This window comes from Sminthopsis crassicaudata, chromosome 2, assembly GCF_048593235.1.
Source record: "Sminthopsis crassicaudata isolate SCR6 chromosome 2, ASM4859323v1, whole genome shotgun sequence".
Taxonomy (NCBI): Eukaryota; Metazoa; Chordata; class Mammalia; order Dasyuromorphia; family Dasyuridae; genus Sminthopsis; species Sminthopsis crassicaudata.
Window position 1 is genome coordinate 258,582,222 of NC_133618.1, and position 21,560 is coordinate 258,603,781.

A 21,560-nucleotide genomic window follows, 5' to 3' on the forward strand; every position below is an offset into this window, starting at 1 on the left:
TGGAGGACAGATAGTGGAGGTCAAGGGGGGCAGGGGAGCTAAGGTTTCAGGTTGGAGGGCTCCGTGAACGCTCCTGTTTTTTCTCTGTCCAGGATTCACTTAGAACACCGATAAATCCAAGCCAGGGCTGATCTTGAATCTTCCTGGAGTCACTGGGCTTCAGTCCCAGCCACTACTTACGTTGATAATAAGTTAATATGCGTTATTTATCAAGCACTTCATTATTTTCCAAAGCATTTGCCAACAGAGACTTCATGTCATGTCCACCAGTATCCCTGGAGGCAAGTATTTTATGTGTGCTTCCCTAGCACCTTCTAGCTCCTATGAGTGTACCTAGTACATATTATTTGCATATAACATCTATTTACATATTGTTAGAGTACGAACTGTATGTTTTCTCTTTGTTTTGTGGTGCTCAACATAGTACCTGGCACATAGCAATCACTTAATGTTTGTTTGATTAATCAATGTCTAGTTTTTCTACTATCTTTCTCATGCAAAGTTATGAAACCTATGGGCTAAGCAAGAAGCCTTTCTAATAATTGGTGCTTAATAAATATTTGTTTATCATCACCACAGGAGAAAGAGTTCAAAACTTAACCCAAAGATTCCAAATAGCCCGAGTACTGGGAAGATGAGAAAATTAACAAAAATGAAAAAGTCTGGGAGGAATCAGGGTTGGAGGGAAAATGCTTAGTTTGGATGTAAGATGTGTTGAATTTGAAAGGCAGTGGGTCATTCAAATAAGAAGGCCCAGTAGTCATTTGGAAATTTTTAGACTCATGCTCTAGCAAGAAGCCTGTTCCAGAGTTATTGAACTTGGGAGGTACCCACCTAGAGAGCATAATTGAAGTTTTAGGAATGGATGATCTTACTCTAAGAAAAGGTGTAAAGATTAGAAAAGAAGGGTGTGGACTGACCCTAAGAGGCTATCTTCTACTGAAAGAAGGGAAAATAAATAGGAGAAAGGAAAAGAAACAGAGATTTAAGAAATTGAAAGAGAATTTGGAGGGAAAGGGAAACTATCACTAGTAATGGGAGCTAGGAGCACACACTATGGCAAGCACTGGTGGGGAGGCCACAGAATAGCTGACCATCTGGTAGCTTCCTTTTAAAACTATCTCTTCTTCCTAAGCATGAAGACAATCATCTCTATTCTACTGACAGTGTTCTTATTGCCTTCTAACTATCAATGTATTGAGGCAAAGTTCACATTGTTGAGAATGGGAAGGGGGACCCCAAAAGTTTAGGGTCATAGACCATTGTCTAAGGTGCCCCCTGCCTTAGTTATGTCTGTAACGTGGAGAGCCTAGTCATGAAAGGCAAGAAAAGGAGAATGTCAAAGAGTCACCAGCATTAGCTACTGCAGACACAGTTAGAAGGAAGAAGTCTGTCAGGATTTGATGAATAGGAAGCCATGATGACTTTTAGATTTCAATGAGTTTGGTAGAGACAGAAGTCTGATGACTAAGGTTCAGGAATGGATGGGAGCATAATAGAAGAATGTATGGGCATTTTTTTAAAGTCAGTGGGTCACTCTATGGCTGGGCTTATAGAACATCTGGTGGCTTGGGTTAGGGGATCACTTTGTGACTGGGTCATTTTGTGACAAGGGCTACAGGGAGAAGCTTTTGGCTTGACAGCCAGTTTTTCTTCTTTGCCCAATTAGGGGTAGAAGGGACAGCAGTAAACAGTAGAGGGTTTTCTTTCTCTTCCAAACTAATCTTTCTCCTTAATCTAAATCTGTTTTGAGATAAACCCTTATCTCTGAGCCATCTAATTTCTTTAATCCCCACTTAACACTTAATCGGATTAAACCGAAGCTGTACCTTCCTACCTTTTCCTCCACAGGTGACAGCATTTTGGGAGTCCCCTGGGAGTGGCAAGCAGCTATCAAATGAATTAAGTACAGACTTCATCCCTTCCCTCCTCCTCCCCTCCACCCACTTAAGGAGCTATTCAGAGGTCAGTTGATGTTTAAGGGTCTTTTAGGACTGTTCCCTCCCTAAGGAGCCCACCCCTCTCCATCTTTAATTCTGGTAATCATGACACCACAAAGCACCAATCCCTACTTTCAGTTCAGAACATTCAAACATGGAAACTCAAGTTTGGTTGCTTGGTTGGGAAGGCATTGGAGAAATTGTGTGTTGTTAAAATGCCAGACTCATTGAACATATGACAGAAACCGAGCCGAGACCCTGGGTGAGCTCATGAGTAACTATGGTGAGCTTATAAATGAAAAAAGGAAAGGGGGAGGAAGGTGACTTTCTCAAAGTCCTATACTGAGCCAGTTGCCTTCCAAGACCCACTCTAGTATAAAAGAATAGACAAAAGAAAGTTTCTGTCACAAAAACAAAACAGGAGCCAGAATCAGGTACTCCATTTATTTATTTGATGGGGTCAGTATAGAAGCGCAAAGCTGGGGACAGTGGCACCAGGCAGAAAGATCTGCCAGCCAGGGGTCCATGGAGCGGAGACTTTCCAGAGAAGAGCCCGAGGTCCAAGCGGGTGATCAAGGCATTTGCAGCATCTGACTGGAAGGAGAATAAAAAAACCCCATGTTTTAAGTGGAAAAAGCCCCAAACTTCAAACTGAGATTACTATGTAGAAATAGGATGCTAATGGCTAGGCCCAAGGCCTAAAATTTCTTAATTAAATTTTTCTGAGTCTGTCTCTGCATGAGTCAAATGAAGTTGGTAGTAAAGGTAATTGTCTAGCTCACATGGTTTTTTAAAGAACTTTTGAAATAGGGGTTATTGTTTTTAACAAGTATTATTTTAGTCTTCCCATCTGTACCCCCCAAATCCCCACACTCCATCCTCCATCCCTGTTGTGGATAAGGCATCAGAGGCCATGCCCTTCAGGGTTACTCACTTAGTTTTCATCAATACACTGATCTGCAGGGAAAAAAAAAATTTTTTTTTGGTTATTCCTAAATCTGGATACAGAGAAGGTTACAAGGAATCCCAACCATTCTAGCCCTTAAATAGAACCACTCCCTTTCTCTTAATAATCCTCTACTCAGGAGAATCTGCCTTCATTTTAAGCTTCATATAATGCCCTCAGCTTTTCATTCTAGGATTTGATAGTCTTTGTTGGAATTTTTTCATGTCTAATTTCAACCCTCCCTGATGCAATACAAACCCCCTTTCTTATAATCATCTCCATGGAAATGAAAGAGTGCTTGCTGACTCTCCTTCCCCTCTGCCTTCATGAGTAGGCAGAATAATAGCCATTAGTTGGCTTTTTTCTTGTAGGAGTTTCTATCATCTCCTCTGTATTGCAGAGAGGAAAGCCCTTAGAATTCTCTAAATTTGGGGCATTAGGTGGGAAGCCCAGACCAGAATCTCCCAGGTCTAGCCCTGTTATTTCTACCTTCTCCCCACTTTCATTATGTTTTTTGAGACTCAGTAAGGTAAGCTCCCTGAGTTTAGGGTTCTATCTCCATTCTCCCTCCCATGAATAGCTTGTGAGAGAATAGTGAGGTTAGCCCAACCCCATCCCTGGGGAAGCCATCTACAAATGCTACAAGGCTAGCTCCAGGAAACATTGAGAACCAGGGCAAAGAAGAGAAGGAAGGAGGCGAGAAGCAGAGGAGGGGCTGGAAGAGATCTAGACCCTAGCTTTGCCTGCACAATGAACCAGCCCTATCCTAGGATCCTCCTCCTTCAGTTAAAGTGCTTGGCCAAAGCTGTTTATCTGCCCCTTATCAGACCCTAATCCCTATTCCCCTCAAACCTTGCTCTCACCAGTTTTGGGCAGGGTGACAATGGTTTCATCTGTGAAGCCATGGGACTTGGCAAACGTGATGAACCTCTCCTTCAGCTCAGGTCTCACATCCTTGGTCCTGCCTGAGGTAGATGGGGGTGATAGACAAGGAAAGCACAGATTTAGAAGGGAGATCGTCTGGTGGGGTCCCTCTCTCCAGGAAGGATTGTTCCTAAACCCAGTCTGGGGGGGATGTTCCCTAGCCTTCCTTGACTATGGTTCCCAGGATCAGAATTTAGGATGATGACTGGTACCATCTAACTTTCATCCCTCACATTTCAGTTGAAGTCTTATTCTGTTCTTGGGGAGAAAGGATTAAATAATCCTACACCCAGGAAAAGTTAAGGATTAGTTAGTATTTAAGGGGAAGGGGGTTGGGGATCCATATCAACTGGTAAGGGGCAGTAGGTGGGGTCCTCTTTGGGCTGGGTTAGGCTACCCTGGATACATACTGTAGAGAGTTGCCATGTTGAAGTTACTGTTGCCTTTGGTTTTAGTGGTAAACAGCAGGGAGTATTCTTCATAGTTGGTTTCCACCACAAAGATGTTGTGTTCGCTCCCCCACTCTGAGAAAATACAAGAAAGGAAACATTTTGGGGAGCTCCTGGACCCCCTCTTTCTTGGGTCTCTCCAAACCTGCTTCCCCTCTTGGAATCCTCATTAAAGGGCAAGTAGGGGAAAATGGATTTCTCTACCCAGTGCCACCCAGTGCCAACCCAATACCCTCTTTGGCCATAGTTTTCAGAGGTGTTTCCTCCCTTTCCCTGAGAATTTGTGAAGCTGGATCCCCTCAACTCTGCTTAGACAGGTAAGTCCTAGAGCACAGACAGGAAAAACAGGGGAGGTGAGGGTGGGAGGAAGGAGCACACTTACTGATGCTTTTGTAAACGTAGTGTCCTGGCTGCTGGGTCTTCCTCAGGAGGGAGGTGCGAGTCTCACACTGATTGTTGCTGCAGGTACAATCCAGCTACTGAGTCAGGCAGGAAGCCAGCCCCAGCCCAGCCCCAGACCCCTCAAAAGCCAAATACTGCGCCCAGGGAGGACTAATTGTTCAGAAGCAGTGTAAAGTGGGAGATATTCAGAACTAACTTCCAGTTTGGAGTTAAGGTTAGAGGATCATATCATTAGAATTATGGGGAAGTTCAGAGGCCTTAGTCCAGCTCTTCATTTTATGGATGAGGAAACTGAAGTTAAATGACTTGCCCAGAATCATATAGCTAGTGAGTATCTGAAGCAGGAGTCGACCTCTTTCTGATCTAAATCCATTGTCCTCCCTGCCTGCTTCTGGATTGCCATTGGAAAAATGTCAGATTTAAGGATAAATAAAATTTGATTATGATGATTTGAGATAAGGTTAATAATACTGGAAGCTGGGCTTATGGCTCTGGTGAGAAATAGGGTTAAATGTAAAGAGTATATATTGTCCTACCTGTTCCTGTTCCCAGAGCCAGACCCTGAGCTTCCCTTTACCTGGCTCAAGTTACCTGTTCTGATTAAAAATTGCTTAATAAAGCCTCCTGGGAAGAGATGTAGAGTGAAGAAAGCAAAAACAAAAGAAAAATATGCATATGGACAACAATTATGTAAAAAAGACCGACTAAGGCAAACCCAACTTGAGTCAAGTGCAATAAACATTGTGGGTTTCTTCTGTTCTGTGAAAATTAAAATACACTTTCTTCTTTTTTTTTTTCCCCTGAGGCTGGGGTTAAGTGACTTGCCCAGGGTCACACAGCTAGGAAAGGTGAAGTGTCTGAGACCAGATTTGAACTCGGGTCCTCCTGAATTCAGGGCTGGTGCTCTCTCCCCTGCACCACCTAGCTGTCCCCCAAACAATCTCATAAACTACAAAAGGGGCAGGTGATTGTAACGTCCATTCTTTACTTCAGTGACAGGAAGTAGATCAGAATGTTGGCCTTAAAGCCAGGAAAACTTGGGCTGAAGCTCTGCCTCCAAAACAGACTGATACTGGACAAATCATATAACCTTGTCGTGGTACTCGGGGCAACTAAGAGTATAAAGTGCAGAGGGGAGACTGACCTACTTTGAGGGAATTTCCTCACCTGGGAGTTTCCTTTAACAAATACATCACAGGCCCATTCCTTATCCCACTAGTAGGTGATTAACTGTTTGGGGACTATGTACATTGTATGGGGTCAGGGAGGTTTGTAGTGTGTGCTAGAAGTGTCCCATCTCAATAAATATTTAATATTTATAATATTTATTTATATTAATATGCTCATTAATAACAACATAGTTAATAAAACTTTCATAGTCCCTTTCCCTTCTCACCCCAGCATCCCCTGCTCTGTTCCTGGTCTACTTGGGAAGGAGGGATGGTTAGAGGTCAGGGGCAGGGAAGGTCTTTGTCCACCCCTGACCTCCCCTTTCTCTTTAATCTTCTATAATTCCTGGAACTCACTGCCCCAGGTGGCAGCCAGGTTCCTCTCATTGCCCCAGCTCCTAGTCTCACCTGACGAAGGTGGCAGTGAAGTTGACTGTTCCATCAGCTTCTGGAGTCAGGACAGTCTTGCACATCATCAGCTCTGCCTTCTTCTTCAGGAACCAGGGGAAGGTGGAGGCCAGTCCCACGCTGTACCACGTCCCTACAAACTGTAAGGCAGCTTCTCTATGGCAGGCTAAGCCTCTGGGTCCCTGCCCTCACTGTCATTCATTCCCCATTCATTTCCCAGGCATCCAAACTTGCAGCCTGAGATGGTCTTCAGGGTGAACTGTCTATGAGATGCTCATTGAAAGCCTAGAACACTGACTCAAGAGGAAATCATCAGCCCATCACCCCTTGAGAACTCTGGGCCCCTGTGGGCATCGGCTCCCTCTCACCACTAACCCATCCTGGCTCTGACCCCCGGCTGCCCACCCCCCTCACCCCAGGCCCTACTCTTCTGTAAACAGATTAAATGACTAGAAGAGCCAGCACTCTCCCAGAACAACAGCAGAGGGCATGCTGGAGCTGTTCTTGGAGCTGATGGAAGCAGGGACAGAGGTCTCTCCATCATCCCTCTCTCCCTCTTCCCCAAGAGTTCTAGCTGCCGCCCCTGCACAACTAAGGGGGAAAGCATCAGCCTATAGCTACGTGCATGTGTGAGCAACCTGTGTCCATGGGAGTCTGCATTTGTTACCGGGACAAGATCCCCCTCCATCCATACCCTTCTCCTGGGGCGGACCTTTAGTGGCCGGGGGAGCTTTTCCCTGTTTGAGGTTTGAGAGCAGGTCAGATGCGGGGGACATACCTAGTGGCCAGACCTTGGTGAATCTTCCATCCCCTCGTTTATTATCTCCCAGCACAAAGTATCCCAATGGAACAGAACATGGAGGGAGGGGAAGCTGGGCAAGGTCCTCCAGCTTCTGCTCCATCTGGGCTGGAGTAACAGAGGGCCCCTTTTCACTTACCTTGTCCTCTAGGAAGTCAGGCTGCACTGGGATCTCCTGGTGGGATTCCTGGGCCTGGCCCTGGGTCTCTAGGGCCTGGAGCAAGGCTAGCCCCATCCACAGGAGGCCCATAGCCATCATTTTGCCAATGAGCTGAGGACTGAGGAGATCCTGGTCCAGGTACTAGAGGCTGAGATGGTCAAGAGAGAGAAGCAGAGGACAAGTGTCAGAGCTGCTGGGAAGACCCCTATTTATGGGCCTGGCCTGGCAGCCACCCAAGCAGAAACAACGCAGCCCGGGTTCATGGTATTAGTGAGGGGGAGGAGAGGGCGGTCTCTCTGAGTCTCACATCATCCTCCCCTCCCCCTGCTGCCCAGCTGCTGAGTCCAGTTATGCAAGGGACACACACAAAAGAAAAGCAGCCAGCAAGCCTCTTGCCCAGACTAGAGGGGAACAAGGAGGGGGAGAGGAAAAGAGGCCATGGAGAAACAAGGGGAGAGGGCAAGAGAAACTGTCTACGGTGGGAAAAGTACTGATTTGTAGGCAGAGAATCTGGGTATAAGTCCCAACTCTGCTCTGTGACCTGAAGGAATTTGATGCTCACTATTTCTCTGTGCCTGACTTCCTTATCTGTAAAATGAGGGAATTATAATGGGCAATATTAGAGTTCCTTTACTGAGTTCCTTTGACCTTTTATGATCCACATGGAGGACTCTCAGGTCCCTCCAGAATATTTTTGAGTCATGCAGCCTGTATAGATTCCAACACCATATTCAGAGGCAAAATCATGCAACTTTAGAGCCAGAAAGGACCTCAAAGGTTACCTGGGCTGACCTGTCACTGACCAAAAGTCCCCTAAGCAAAATCTCCAATAAATTATCATTTACCCTCTTCTTGAATAACAACAGCAGCAGCAAGCATTTATACAGAGAGTCTTAATTTATAAAGTATTTTACAAATATGATCTCATTTTATCATAACTCTACTGAGAAGTTCTCCCTTGAGTCAAACCCTGCAATGTCCACTCATTGCTCTGATGGTCAGGCCTTTACAGGCCCAACCAAACTAGAACAATTCTTCCCCATGATAGGTCTTGAAAAAACATTAAAATAGGCATCAAATCATGTTTAATTCTTCTCCAGGCTAAATCCATACTTCTTTCAACTAACCTTCAAACGACAAGATCTCCAATTCTTTCTCTATTCTAATCACCCTTTCCTAGATTTTCAACCTGCCAGTTTCCTCTGTGACACTCTGAGACGTGCCATACGCTGGATGTGGTCTGACGAAGGCAGAGAAAAACTGCATTATTACTTCTCATGCCATGTTGGGTCCTACTCAACTGTGACCCTTACAATAACAAATTCTTCTTCCAATAGAATGTAAGCTCCTAGGGGGTCAGATGGTACCTCACAGGGCCCAGCACTTAGTAGGGCTTAGAAATGCTTGCTTGGTTGGTAATGGTTGGTTTGCAGTTGCTATATCCTTTTCATAATGTATTTAAGTATTGGTTAATTGTGATTTCTGCAATTGCAAAAACCGACTGGGTGAGTGGCTGGTGAGCCTCTGACTCAGGACCACCTGGATTTAAAGGGCTCTTCTGACACTGGCTGGGTGATCCTCTTGGTGCCTCAGAGCACTTAACACCTTAAGTTGTGTAGTAGGTACCTCTGTATTGCCTATGGTTTCTGCTTCCTTGAGAAAGATGGAAAAGATTTTAAAGGTCACTCAGTCTTAGTACTTTATTTAACAACTGAGAGAGCTTAAGGGACTTGCGTGTGAATGACACAGCAAATTTCAGGAGTTGAAATTAAATCTGACTTCAAGTCCAATGGATTATCCATTACACACACATACACACCCCTTAATCAATAACTACCATCCCCACCTCCACCACCACAATCAATCAAATTGCAAGCTCTCCCCTCTACTGGGAGTCAGTTAACATTGCTGCTAGAAAATGTATCTAGGAAAAGCTGTAGACTCCTAGAGAAAAAGCTCCATTATCTTTTGCTCTTCAAGGCCATTTTGTTTGACCTGGTATAATTGTTTAGAGATAATGGCAACTCCCTTCAGATGGTTAAGCTTCCCTAGGAGTTGCTTGTTTCTTTTTCTGATTAATTTATGCAATTGTAGTCTTGTGCTATTTTGATTTGCAACTTGAAACTGGCTGGGAAGCTCTTTTCCTGTTTCCAGAAATCACAGTTTCATAGATAATGCTCACCTTGGCCCAAATAGAGTAAATTTTTGTAGCGTCCTAGTTCCTGGAATTATAGATAACACATTTCTTTTTTAAACAAAAGAAGTTTCTTGGTTATACTTGATTTGGATTATTATTGACAGATATCACCAAACATGATCATATTCATCAACATTAAAGACATGAATCTGTATTACATATTGCTTCCATTTTTAAAAGATTTGAATATATTCAACATATTCTTTTCAAAGCTCTCTTGATAATCTCTGAGCATCCCTCTGTTCTCCCCCAATTTTTTAATGCTACAATGATAATTTTTTCCTTTAATTTCTTCTTTTTGGGGGAGGTGCATCTCTATCATTGATTTCCTTCTTCTTCCCCAATCCCTCCTGCAATAAAAAAACAACAACAAACCCCAATACTCTCCCTTGTAATAAATATAGATGAGTAAAATAAATCCATACTTGGATATGTCTGAAATATATCTCAATCTTCCTGAGTTTCTGAACTCTTGGTCAGGTTGGTGGGTAATATGCTTCATCATTGTTCCTCAGGAATAAATGTTTTAAGACATACTTCCTAAAAATGGATGTTCTAATTCTTTGCCTATCATCAATCAACCAATTAATAAACATTTATTTTAAAAATGTATTTTATTGACATCTTTTATTTTTATATCACTTACATTTTTTGATGTGTTCCTCCTTTTTCCTCTAAGAGTATAACAAAAAATTTAAAAAGTGAGCCCCCCCTCCATTTTGACAAAACTAAACACAAAGAAATAGTCTGACATGATATGCAATATTCCATATCCAGTTTTCCACTTCTGCCAAAAAAGAGTTGGAGGTGCCTTTTTATAACTTTTTTTGGGCCAAACTTGGTCATTATAATTCATTAGCATTCAATTTTTTTTTATATAGCTTTTTATTGACAGAGCATTATTCATGTGTAATTTTTCAACATTTTCCCTTGCAATCACTTCTGTTCCAACTTTTCCCTTCCCTCCCTCTACCCTTCCCCTAGATGACAGGAAGTCTAATACATGTTAAACATATTAAAGTATATCTTAAATACAATATATATGTACATATTTATACAGTTCTCTTGTTGCACAAGAAAAATCAGATTTAGAAAGAAGGTAAAAATAACCTGGGAAGAAAAACAAAAATGCAAGCAAACAATAACAGAAAGAATGCAAATGCTACATTATGGTTTACACTCATTTCCCAGTTATATCTTCTCTTTGTTGAAGATATCCACTTTCATCAGAATTGATCCTCATATAGTATTGTTCTTGAAGTGTATAATGATCTTCTGGTCCTCCTCATTTTACTCAGCATCAGTTCACGTAAGTCTCTCCAGGCCTTTCTGAAATCATTTCTTACAGAACAATAATATTCATATACCACAATTTATTCAGCCATTCTCCAATTGATGGGCATCCACTCAGTTTCCAGTTTCTAGCCACTACAAAAAGGGCCAACACATACATTTTTGCATATATGGGTCCCTTTCCCTTCTTTAAGATCTCTTTGAAATATAAGCCCAGTAGAAACACTTCTGGATTAAAGGGTATGCACAGTTTGATAACTCTTTGAGCATAGTTCCAAATTACTCTCCAGATTGGTTGGATCCATTCACAGTTCCACCAACAATGCATCAGTGTCCCAGTTTTTCCACATCCCCTCCAATATTCCGCATTACTTTTCCTTGTCATTCTAGTCAATCTGACAGGTGTATAGTGGTATCTCAGCGTTGTCTTAATTTTCATTTCTCTGATCAATAATGATTTGGAGCACCTTTTCATATGAGTAGAAATAGTTTCAATTTCATCATCTGAAAATTGTCTGTTTATATCCTTTGATCATTTATCAATTGGAGAATAGCTTGATTTCTTTTAGAGTCAATCTTCTATATATTTTGGAAATGAGGCCTTTATCAGAACCTTTAACTGTAAAAATGTTTTCCCAATTTATTGCTTCTCTTCTAATCTTGTTTGCATTAGTTTTGTTTGTACAAAAGTTTTTTTTTTTAACTGATATAATCAAAATTTTCTATTTTGTGATCAATAATAATTGCTAGTTCTTCTTTGATCACAAATTCCTTCCTTTTCCACAATTCTGAGAGGTAAACTATGCAATGTTCTTCTAATTTATTTTTGATCTTGTTCTTTATGCCTAAATCATGGACCCATTTTGATCTTATCTTGGTATGTGGTGTTAAGTGTGGGTCCATGCCTAATTTCTGCCATAATAATTTCCAGTTTTCCCAGCAGTTTTTGTCAAATAATGAATTCTTATCCCAAAAGTTGGGATCTTTGGGTTTGTCAAACACTAGATTGCTACAGTTATTGACTATTTTGTCCTGTGAATCCAATCTATTCCACTGATCAACTAGTCTATTTCTTAGCCAATACCAAATGGTTTTGTTGACCGCTGCTTTATAATATGGTTTTATAATAGGCCACCTTCATTTGAATTTTTTTTTTTCATGATTCCCCTTGAAAATCTTGACCTTTTGTTCTTTCAGATGAATTTTATTGTTATTTTTTCTAGGTCATTAAAATAGTTTCTTGGGGGTCTGATTGGTATAACACAAAATAAATAGATTAGTTTAGGAAGTATTGTCATCTTTATTATATTCTCTTTGTCTATCCACTAGCACTTGATATTTTTCCAGTTGTTTAGATCTGACTTGATTTGTGTGGAAAGTGTTTTGTAGTTTTGCTCATATAGTTCCTGACTTTCCCTTGGCAGATAGATTTCCAAATATTTTATACTTTCAACAGTTATTTTAAATGGAATTTCTCTTTGTATCTCTTGCTGTTGGATTTGTTAGTGATGTATAAAAATGCTGATGATTTATGTGGGTTTATTTTGTATCCTGCAAATTCGCTAAAGTTGTGGATTATTTCTAATAGCTTTTTAGTAGAATCTCTAGGGTTCTCTAAGTATGCCATCATATCATCTGCAAAGAGCGATAATTTGGTTTCCTCATTACCTACTCAGCATTCAGTTTTGATTTCACCAAGCATTGTTAAATTACAACTATTTTTTAAAGTTTTTTTGTAGCATTTTATTTTTCCAAATACATGCAAAAATAGTTTTCAACATTCATCTTTGCGAAACCTTGTATTCCAAAATTTCTCCTTTTCTTTTCTTTCCCCTGTCCCCAAGATAGCAAACAATTTGATATAGATTAAACATATGTAAGTCGTCCAAACATATTTCCATATTTGTAAACGACAAATATTTATCAGGCTCTGTGTTAGGTACTGTTTGGTTGTTCAGTTGTGTCTCTTTGTGATCCCATTTGTGGTTTTCTTGGCAAAGATACTGAAGTGGTTTGCCATTATTTCCTTCTTCAGTTCCTCTTTACAGATAAGGAAACTGAGGCAAATAGGGTAAAGTGACTTTCCTGAGGTCACATAACTAATGAATGAGGATGAGATTTCTTGATTCTAAGCCCAGTACTCTATCCATTGTCACTTACCTGCTTTAGCTTACCATAAAATTGGTAAATCAACAAAGCAATTAATAAAATTGCTGAAAAATATGAATGGGAAAATTTGAACAATTCTCCTTTTCACTTATTGCCTGGAACTTCCAAATAACAATAATTCACATGTTCTAAACACTCTACTTGGCTCAATGAAGCTGAGGAATGAATTGACTTTCCACCCTATGTCATTATTGACCCTCATGGAGCTTGTTGCAGCCCACTAAAATTCCTGACCTGTTTGGACCCATTTCTGTGTGAAATGAATTGCTATCTCTCCACCCTAGCCCCATCTGGTGATGGTTTCTTCAGTTGCAAGTCTGAGATTCTGAGTTTATTTCCATTACATCTCAGTCCATTATACTTGACCCATCAATGATAAGATGTAAGTTTGTTGAGGGCAGAAGCTCTCTCCTAGGGGCAGCTGGGTGCTAGACAAGAAATCAGCAGGATGTGAATTCAAATACTCCCTCAGGTACCTACTAGTCATGTGATGGTGGTGAAGATGACTTTTTTCTACCTCAGTTTCCTCATTTGTAAAATAGGGATAAAAAGAGTATCTTCCTCACAGGGTTGGCTTGACAATCAAAATGACTTAATAAATGTAAAGTGCTTTGTAAATCTTAACATCTTAAATAAATACTAGATGCTATTCTTAGGTCCTGGCCTGTAGTAAGTACTTAATAGCTTCTTTGTTGACACTGATTCTAAATTATGACGGTCACTTTGCTTCTTGTCTTCAATCAGAGAAGTCCTCTCTCTCAGTTTTGTATTATCCACCAAGTCCATAAGCATGCCATCTAAAAATAAATTACCTATACCCTCACCAAACATATACCCTCATGCAGAAGGTGGGGAAAGTTTCTGGATTATTAGGGTAGCTTTGAAGGTAATACCAGTTCCTAAGAGAGGATGCTTGAATGTCAGCTATGCCCTAGCAAAAAACTCTCCCTCAATTCTATTTTTAGCTTTTAAAAAAAAAATGGAAAAAAATTTTTAGTAAAGTTTTTTATTTTCAAAATATATCACAGATAATCTTCAACACCCACCCTTGCAAAACCTTGCATTTCAAATTTTTTCTTTTCCCCTCTTCCTTCCATCCCCTTCCTGTAGATGGCAAGCTATCCAATATATATTAAACATGCATATTTCTTTTATACATACTTCCACAATTATCATGCTGCATAAGAAAAATCAGATCAAAAGGAAAACAATTAGAAAGAAAACAAAATGAAAGCAAACAACAACAAAAAGAGTGAAAATACTATGTTGTGGTCCACTCAGTTCCCACAGTCCTCTCTGTGGGATGACTCTCTTCATCACAAGATCATTGGAACTGGCCTGAATCATCTCATTTCAACTCAATATTTAAAGACAAATTTAGTCATAGGTGAAATATATCTGGGTATCTATCACCTTAAGACCCCAGGATACCTCAAGGCCACTTCTGGGGAGGTCCCCCTAAAATCCATTTGACCCATTTGTCAGTTATATTTTTTTTAGCTCCTACCAACTAAGACTTTCTCCCATAGATAGAAGCTTTGGAAACATAAATTCATACTGTAAATGGGAACTGACTTGTCTAGCAGTTAATAGCAGTGCCACAATTTGAATCTAGGCTTTTCTGCTCCATATCCAATACTGTTTTTGCTCCAAGATAGAGCAGGAGTTTGGGTTAAAATAAACATGCTATGTTAAGTCTAGGACAAGCTCTCTCGGGATGCTAAAGAAAAGCTCTGTGGCCCAAATCCCAGGTGATGCTTTCCATATTGCTCCCTACACTAAGTGGTCCAGTCCAGCACCAAAGCGTCAGCTCTCTGCAATTCCAGGAGCAATTCCCCCCTTCCCTGAGGATACAGGTCTCTGAGAAGACCACCAGGCAGAAGGACTCACTCCTACTCAGTGCTAGGTACCTCAGAGATATGGTTCAGCACAGTAAGACCTTTATGGGTCAGCTACGATGCACAAAGACAGTCTGAGCCTTCTCCTTCCTTCATTAAGCTCTGGAGCCGTTTAAAGTTTATGAATCTTTTAAGATATGAGTTCCATTGAATTCAATTTATTACCAGGTTATCAGACCAAAGCGGCCCAGGGTGGGAGGCTGGTGTCCTGCTGGATGGTGAAGCATGACAAAGCTGTTAGCCTGCCAGGGATAAAGACCCAACGGCCCCCAATCAGCCTTTGGCCCAAAGACCAAAGGCCCTGCCAGGCTCAGGATTGGGATTTAATCTGCTGCCCACTCAGTTTCTATCAATTTAAAATATTTTCCAGTCTTAGCAGAAAATTTTTTTCCTTCAGTATTTTATTGTTCAAAATACATATAAAGACAGTTTTTAATATTTATTTTTGTTAAGATTTTGTGTATTAATTTTTTCTCCTTTACTCTCTTACCTCCACCCTTCCCAAAACAGCAAGTAAGCTGATGTAGATTAAAAATCTTTTAGCATATTTCTATGTTTGTCATGTTAGCAGACAACTTTTAAGCATCATAGAACACTATACTTATTCCCAACAAACCCGACTTTTGTTAAACCCTATGAATTCACACAATGTAAGTCTTGCCAGAGTTCCTTGCTTTGCAGCAGGATGTAAACCTGTCATCAAAAAAAGGTCAGGACATTTTCCTTCAGGTTGGCAAAACTGTGCTACTAATACCTGCGACCAGCAGATAGATATGGGACTCTTAGCAAGAAGCATAGATATAGGATTCTTGTTCTTCATCCTGGGTTTAAAGATACAATGCCATAACTAAGGTCAGAGACTCTGGGCTTTGTCCCAGAGCACTGAAACTTAATGGGGTGATGATAGCACTTGAATTCTTTAAACAAAGAAGAAACAATTGAATGTGGTAAGAATAAGAGGAAGCAAACAGATGGTTTGCTTTTCTTCTCCTCCATATCTTCCTAATCTGGGTCTGTTACACTGCACTCTCTTTTCCTCAACGGAGACCAAGTGACAATGAGAATCTTGAGATCGCCCAAGGTCTTTGATTTCCCCCCAAAAAGTGATGTTCCAGTGTCCTCCAGATTCTGACAGGATTTGTCTGAAAATGTTGATTTGAGGGTGTTTCCTGCTGCTTTTTTTTGCTGGTGTTTTGTGAAGCTTGCCCTAGACCCCAGGATTGCTAATTGCAGTTCTGCAGAGATGACGGAACTCAGAGTCTTTTTATGCAACAGATTTCAATTCTAAATCAGAATTTATCTGAAAAAAATCTTAGAGCTACTAGGAAGGATTTGCTGAATTTGATTTGACTAAAGTTCCAGTTTCATATTTCCAGCTTCCTTTGTCTGTTGCTGTTCCACAGTTATTTTACCAAGTAAGATACTTGTTATATAGTGTTGTTGTTCAGTCTATTAATCATAGCTGACTCTTGATGTGGACCTTGAAACCTTGGGGTTTTCTTGGCAAAGATAATATGGTGGTTTGCCATTTCCTTCTTGTGGAAAGGTTAAGTGACATACCCAGGATCACACAACCAATAAGTGTTACATATCTGACTCCAAGGACGATGCTAGATTCACTATGCCATCTAATTGTCCCATATACTATTTTAATGGGTTTTTCATGTTTTTAATAATAGTTTTTTATTTCCGAAATACATGCAAAGATAGTTTTCAACATTCACTCTTGCAAAACTTTGTGTTTCAATTTTTTCTCCCTCTCTTTCCCCCTCCTTCCTGACAGCAAGTAATCCAATATAGGTTAAACATATACAATTCTATTTCCACATTTATCATGATGCACAAGAAAAATCAGATCAAAAAGGGAAAAAAATGAGAAAGAAAAAAAGCAAGTAAACAAAAAAAAGGTGAAAATACTATATTGTGATCCACATTCAGTTTCCACAGTCCTCTTTGTGGATGCAGATGACTCTCTCCCTCACAAGGCTATTGGAATTGACTTGAATCTTCTCATTGTTGAAAAGAGCCACATCCACCTCAATTGATCATCACATAATTTTGGTTTTGTGTACAATGTTCTTTTGGTTCTACTCACTTCACTTAGCATCAGTTCATGTAAGTCTCTCCAAGCTTTTCTGAAATCATTGTGCTGATTGTTTTTTATAAAACAATAATATTCCATTACTTTCATATACCAAAACTTATTCAACCCTTCCTCAACTGACGGCATCCACTCAGTTTCCAGTTTCTTGCCACTGCAAAAGGGACTGCTACAAAGATTTTTGCACGTTACTCATTCTTGCCTTCTTTTATTTATTCATATATTTCCTTTTATTTGTACTTTCCTTCCCTGTCTTTTTGGATATGTTTGAGTCATAGATCTAAAACTAGAAAGCTCTCTCTAATTCTTACATCTTTTCCGAAGCTCAGCCCAAGACTCATCTCTTCTAAGATTTCCATGACTAGTTTCTTATTTTGAATTCACTAAATACTTAGTGAATGATCCTAGTGTGGAATCATTATATGCTAATCTTACTTATATATTATAAATATTATTATATACTAATATTACAACTATTAATAGCTGATATTAATATAGCATTTACTATGTGTCAGCCACTGTGCTAAGAACTTTATAATTACCATTTCATTTGGTCCTCCTAACTACCCTGGGAAATAAGTGCTATCCATGTAGTTTTCTTGGTAAAAATCTTGGAGTAGTTTAACATTTCCTTCTTATAAATAGAAGTTAAGTCATCACACTCACAGGTGAATATCTGAGGTCAAATTTGAACTCAGGTCCTACTGATTCCAGGCCCAGAGCTCTATCCACTACCCTACTATTCCATCTTCTTCCCCACCCCCCTTTCTCCCACCAATCTGTATTCTCCCACAAAGTAGGAACTGCATCTATTTGCTCCCATATTTCCCATGATGTTTAAGAAGTATTCTCTGGATCTGCAGAGGGAGGGCTTTGGATTTTTAGCTCCTTAGGCAGTATAGTGGACAGAACACTTGACTTAGAGTTGGGAAGGTATAGATTCAAATACATTTCCAGACACCTGATAGCTGTATGACTCTAAGTAAGCCATTGACTTCCCTTTACCTGAATTTTCTTATATTAAAAGTAAGGGCTTTGGAATAAATTTTTGGCTCTTAACCTTTTTTGTGTCCTGAATTAATCAAGCAGTCTGGTGATAACCATGGTCTCCCTTCTCAGAATCATATTTTTAAAAAATATTGTTTTATTTTTCCCCACTTAAATATAAAGAAAATTTTAAAATTCATCTTATTTTACAATTATATTTTTCTAATTATGTGTAAGGGTAGTTTTTAACAATCATTTTTTATAAGACTGAGTTCCAAATTTTTCTTCCTTTCTCCCCTCCCCCTTCTTGAGATATAAGCAATGTGATATAGGTTATACATGTTCAATCATGTAAAACATATCATATTGGTCATGTTATGAAAGAAAATATAGACCCAAAAGAAAAAAACATGAAAAAAATAAAAGTAAAAAAAGAAGTAAAAAATAACATGCTTCAATCTGTTTTCATCTTCTATCAGTTCTTTTTTCTATAGGCAAACAGCATTTTTCATAATGAGTCCTTTGGAGTTGTGTTGGAACTTTGTATTGCTGAGAATAGCTAAGTTATTCACAGCTGACCATCATTCAGTGTTGCTGTTACTGTGTACAGTGTTTTTCTGGTTCTGCTCAATTCACTTTGCATCAATTGATGTAAGTCTTTCCAGGTTTTTCTGAAATCAGCCTGTTCATCATAAGTTGTAGCATAGTAATATTCCATTACAACCTATATCACAACTTGTTCAGTTCTTTCTCAATTGACAGGCATTCTCTCAATTTCCAATTCTTTGCCAACTACAAAAAGAACTGCTATAAGTATTTTTGTGCAGATAGGTTCTTTCTTTTTAAAAAAAAAATCTCTTTAGGATACAGATATAGTAGTGATTCAGAAAAATTTTTAAATAATTGAAGGAAATGCTAAATTTCAGTTAAAAGTAAAAATAAAGATATATTTTTTTTCCTCACCAAGTTCATGGATCTCCTTTAAATCTGTCCATGAACCAGGTCTGTGAACTACAAGCAGAAGGAATTAGGATAGTTCAGTGAATAGACCTGTTGTTCCATTGTGTCCAACTCTTCCTGATTCTCTTTAAGGTTCTTTTGGCAAGTATATGGCATGGTTTGCCATTTCCTTTTCTAGTGAATTGAGGCAAAGAGGTCAAATGACTTGCCCATTGTCACACAGCTAGTAAGTATCTGAGGCTGGATTTAAAATCAGATTTTCTTGACTGCAGGCCTAGCACCTTATCCACCTGCCTCAGTTCAAATCTAAGCTAATGGCTGTATGGCCCTAGGCAATTCACTTAAATTCTTGCCTCAGTTTCCACAACTATAAGATAAAAGCAAGAATAATATTTTCTTCCCAGGGTTGTTATTAGGATCAAATGAAATAATATTTGTAAAGTGTACTATGGTGTCTGGCACACAGCAGGTACTTAATGAATGCATGTTTGGGTTTTTTTTCCTTCTTAGGTTAAGAACACTTGGAGTAGATGATTTCTAAGGTCACTTCTAGCTCTAAATCTATGATTCTAGGATCTTTAGATAATACAGAAGATGTTGATATTGTGGGGCTCAGGAAGTCTGAAAAAATAAAAATAATCATAAAATTTAAAAATATATTTTTTATTTTTAAAATTTTAATTAATTAATTTTTTTTTTAAAACAAAAATTATCACATCATTGCCTTTCTGGGATGTGAATCTGCTCTGGGATAACTCCAAGGAATGGTAAATTTTAGGAACATCCTCAGGCACCAAGATATAAGAGGGAGTGGGGAGAGGGGAAGGGAGGAAATATTTTCCATCTATCACTTAATAGTTTAGCCCTACAAGCTAGCCCTATAGATTTAGGGCATCTTTCCTAAACTAAATCTAGCAATTCGGTCACTTGATATCTATCTCTGCCTTCCCCAGACCCCCTACCTTTAACCCAGCAGCATCAGAGACAGGAAGACTCCCTAATCCTTCAATTTGTTTATGGGTTTGGGTCCTGCAGGGCACAGCAGGCCCAGATGTAGAAACTGGGGAATGTGCTGCCTTTCAGCCAAAGCAAAGAAACTCCACCCCTTGTCTGTCTGTATTCACTGCTCCAGGGGTAAAAATCCAGCCCAGCCAAAGTAGCTAAAACAGACTGTGTGTATTGGTGGAGTGGGTTCTGGCTCCAGTATTTGACCTTGCCCAGGAGGTCAAGGGACAAAGTGTCTCAGGCTCTTCCTTCATCCCATGTCTTCATAACCCCACTCACTGCTGTCACATCATGTTCTTATTATTGGAGGTGAGTAGGAAGATAAGGATAATACTTGAATTCACTTCAGATACCCCCTAACTGTGTGACCCTAAACAAATCACTTAACTTTCAATCTGCAAAGCTATGAACCTGAAACTACTCAATAAATAACTTGATTTCATTCAGCTCAGCCTAAAGATTAAGCTCTGACTTTGAAGGAATTTTAGATTTAATCAATTAAACAACACTAAGTACCAGTTATGTGCCTACCCACATAGATGCTTTAAAGTTGGAAAGAACTTTAAAGTCCCTCATTGGACAATCCCATCATTTTACAGATAAATATGTGGTAAAACTCAAGGTCAGGTGATACATGAAAAAACTGAGAAGGAAATGGCAAAGCAATCCAGTGTCTTTGCCAAGAAATCCTCAAAAAAGGGATGAAGAGTCCGGTACAATTGAACAATGGTAATACTTTTTAGCAAAGCCCCATTTACTGGAAGAAGACCCAGGAACCAGTTCCTTCCTAGATTCCAGTCTAAAGCAGACCTTACAAAATTGAGATTCTATTCTAAAATAGAGAAAGAAGCTGAAAGAGAAGGAACCTTTGGAGATGGTCTTGGTAGTGAATTGTTAACAGCTAAGTTCTACCTTTCCTTGGGAAGCTTAGTTTGAGCCCCAAGTCTGATTTTATCTTTGGGGTATCACAACTGGGGCCTTTAACTTGCTCTGAAGAACATAAGGCCTTCCTGATCTCTCTAGGTTGTGATCACATCATCAATCATATTCCTGGTACGGAATCTGGGTGAAAGAAAATTCTGCAGCTTGTGTGGGAGATTCTCTTAATAACTAGGATGATCCGTCAGAGCAGTGGAAAGACTGTTGGACTTGAAGTCAGAGGAAAATTTAAAATCTCAGTTTTTCCATTTATCTATTGATCACCTGATTTTGAGTTTAGCCACATATCTGTAAAATGATGGGATTGTCCAATGAGGACTTCTAAAGTTTTTCTAACTTTAAATCTAGGCATCTATGGATAGGCACATAGCTGATACTTAGTGTTGGTTAATTGATTAAATCTAAAATCCCTTCAAAGCCAGAGCTTAATCTTCAGGCTGAGCTGAGTGAAATCAAATTATTAAATGAGCAGTTTCAGGTTCATAGTTTTGCAGATTGAAAGAATCTCAGTGTTCATCTAGTTCACTTCTTCCATTTTAAAGATAAAGATAGAGAAATTAAGTGATTTATCTAAAGTCACACAGACAGAAGCAAATAGGAGAGAATTGGGTTCAAATCCACATTTTTATATTCACACTTCCAATACAACTCTTTCTTTTTTTTTTTTTTCTTTTTCCAAGTACATGCAAAGATAGTTTTCAACACTCACCCCTGCAAAATCCTGTGCTCCAAATTTTTTCTCTCTTTCCCCACCTTTCTCCTCTCCTAGTAACTAATCCAATATATGTCAAACAAATACAATTCTTCTAAATAT

General features: G+C 39.5%; 1 protein-coding gene across 1 annotated transcript; it reads right to left on the reverse strand.

Moving 5' to 3' along the window:
• Nucleotides 1-2,370: 2,370 nt before the first annotated feature.
• Nucleotides 2,371-7,544, reverse strand: PTGDS (prostaglandin D2 synthase). The gene is made up of 7 exons (XM_074289094.1): nt 7,177-7,544; nt 6,239-6,378; nt 4,642-4,718; nt 4,221-4,334; nt 3,750-3,851; nt 2,875-2,897; nt 2,371-2,534 (listed from the first exon to the last, which is right to left on the reverse strand). Exons 1-6 carry the CDS (start codon nt 7,294-7,296, stop codon nt 2,875-2,877), a joined length of 576 nt encoding a protein of 191 aa, XP_074145195.1. The 5' UTR covers nt 7,297-7,544; the 3' UTR covers nt 2,371-2,534.
• Nucleotides 7,545-21,560: the final 14,016 nt, after the last annotated feature.

Excerpts from the sequence above, each read along its gene's own strand:
- PTGDS (XM_074289094.1), bottom strand. The coding sequence starts at position 7,296 with ATGATGGCTATGGGCCTCCTGTGGATGGGGCTAGCCTTGCTCCAGGCC. Across the intron at positions 6,379-7,176 it reads CTGACTTCCTAGAGGACAAG|TTTGTAGGGACGTGGTACAG; the intron begins GTAAGTGAAAAG and ends GCTGCCTTACAG. Across the intron at positions 3,852-4,220 it reads CAACATGGCAACTCTCTACA|GCAGGACCAAGGATGTGAGA; the intron begins GTATGTATCCAG and ends CATCTACCTCAG.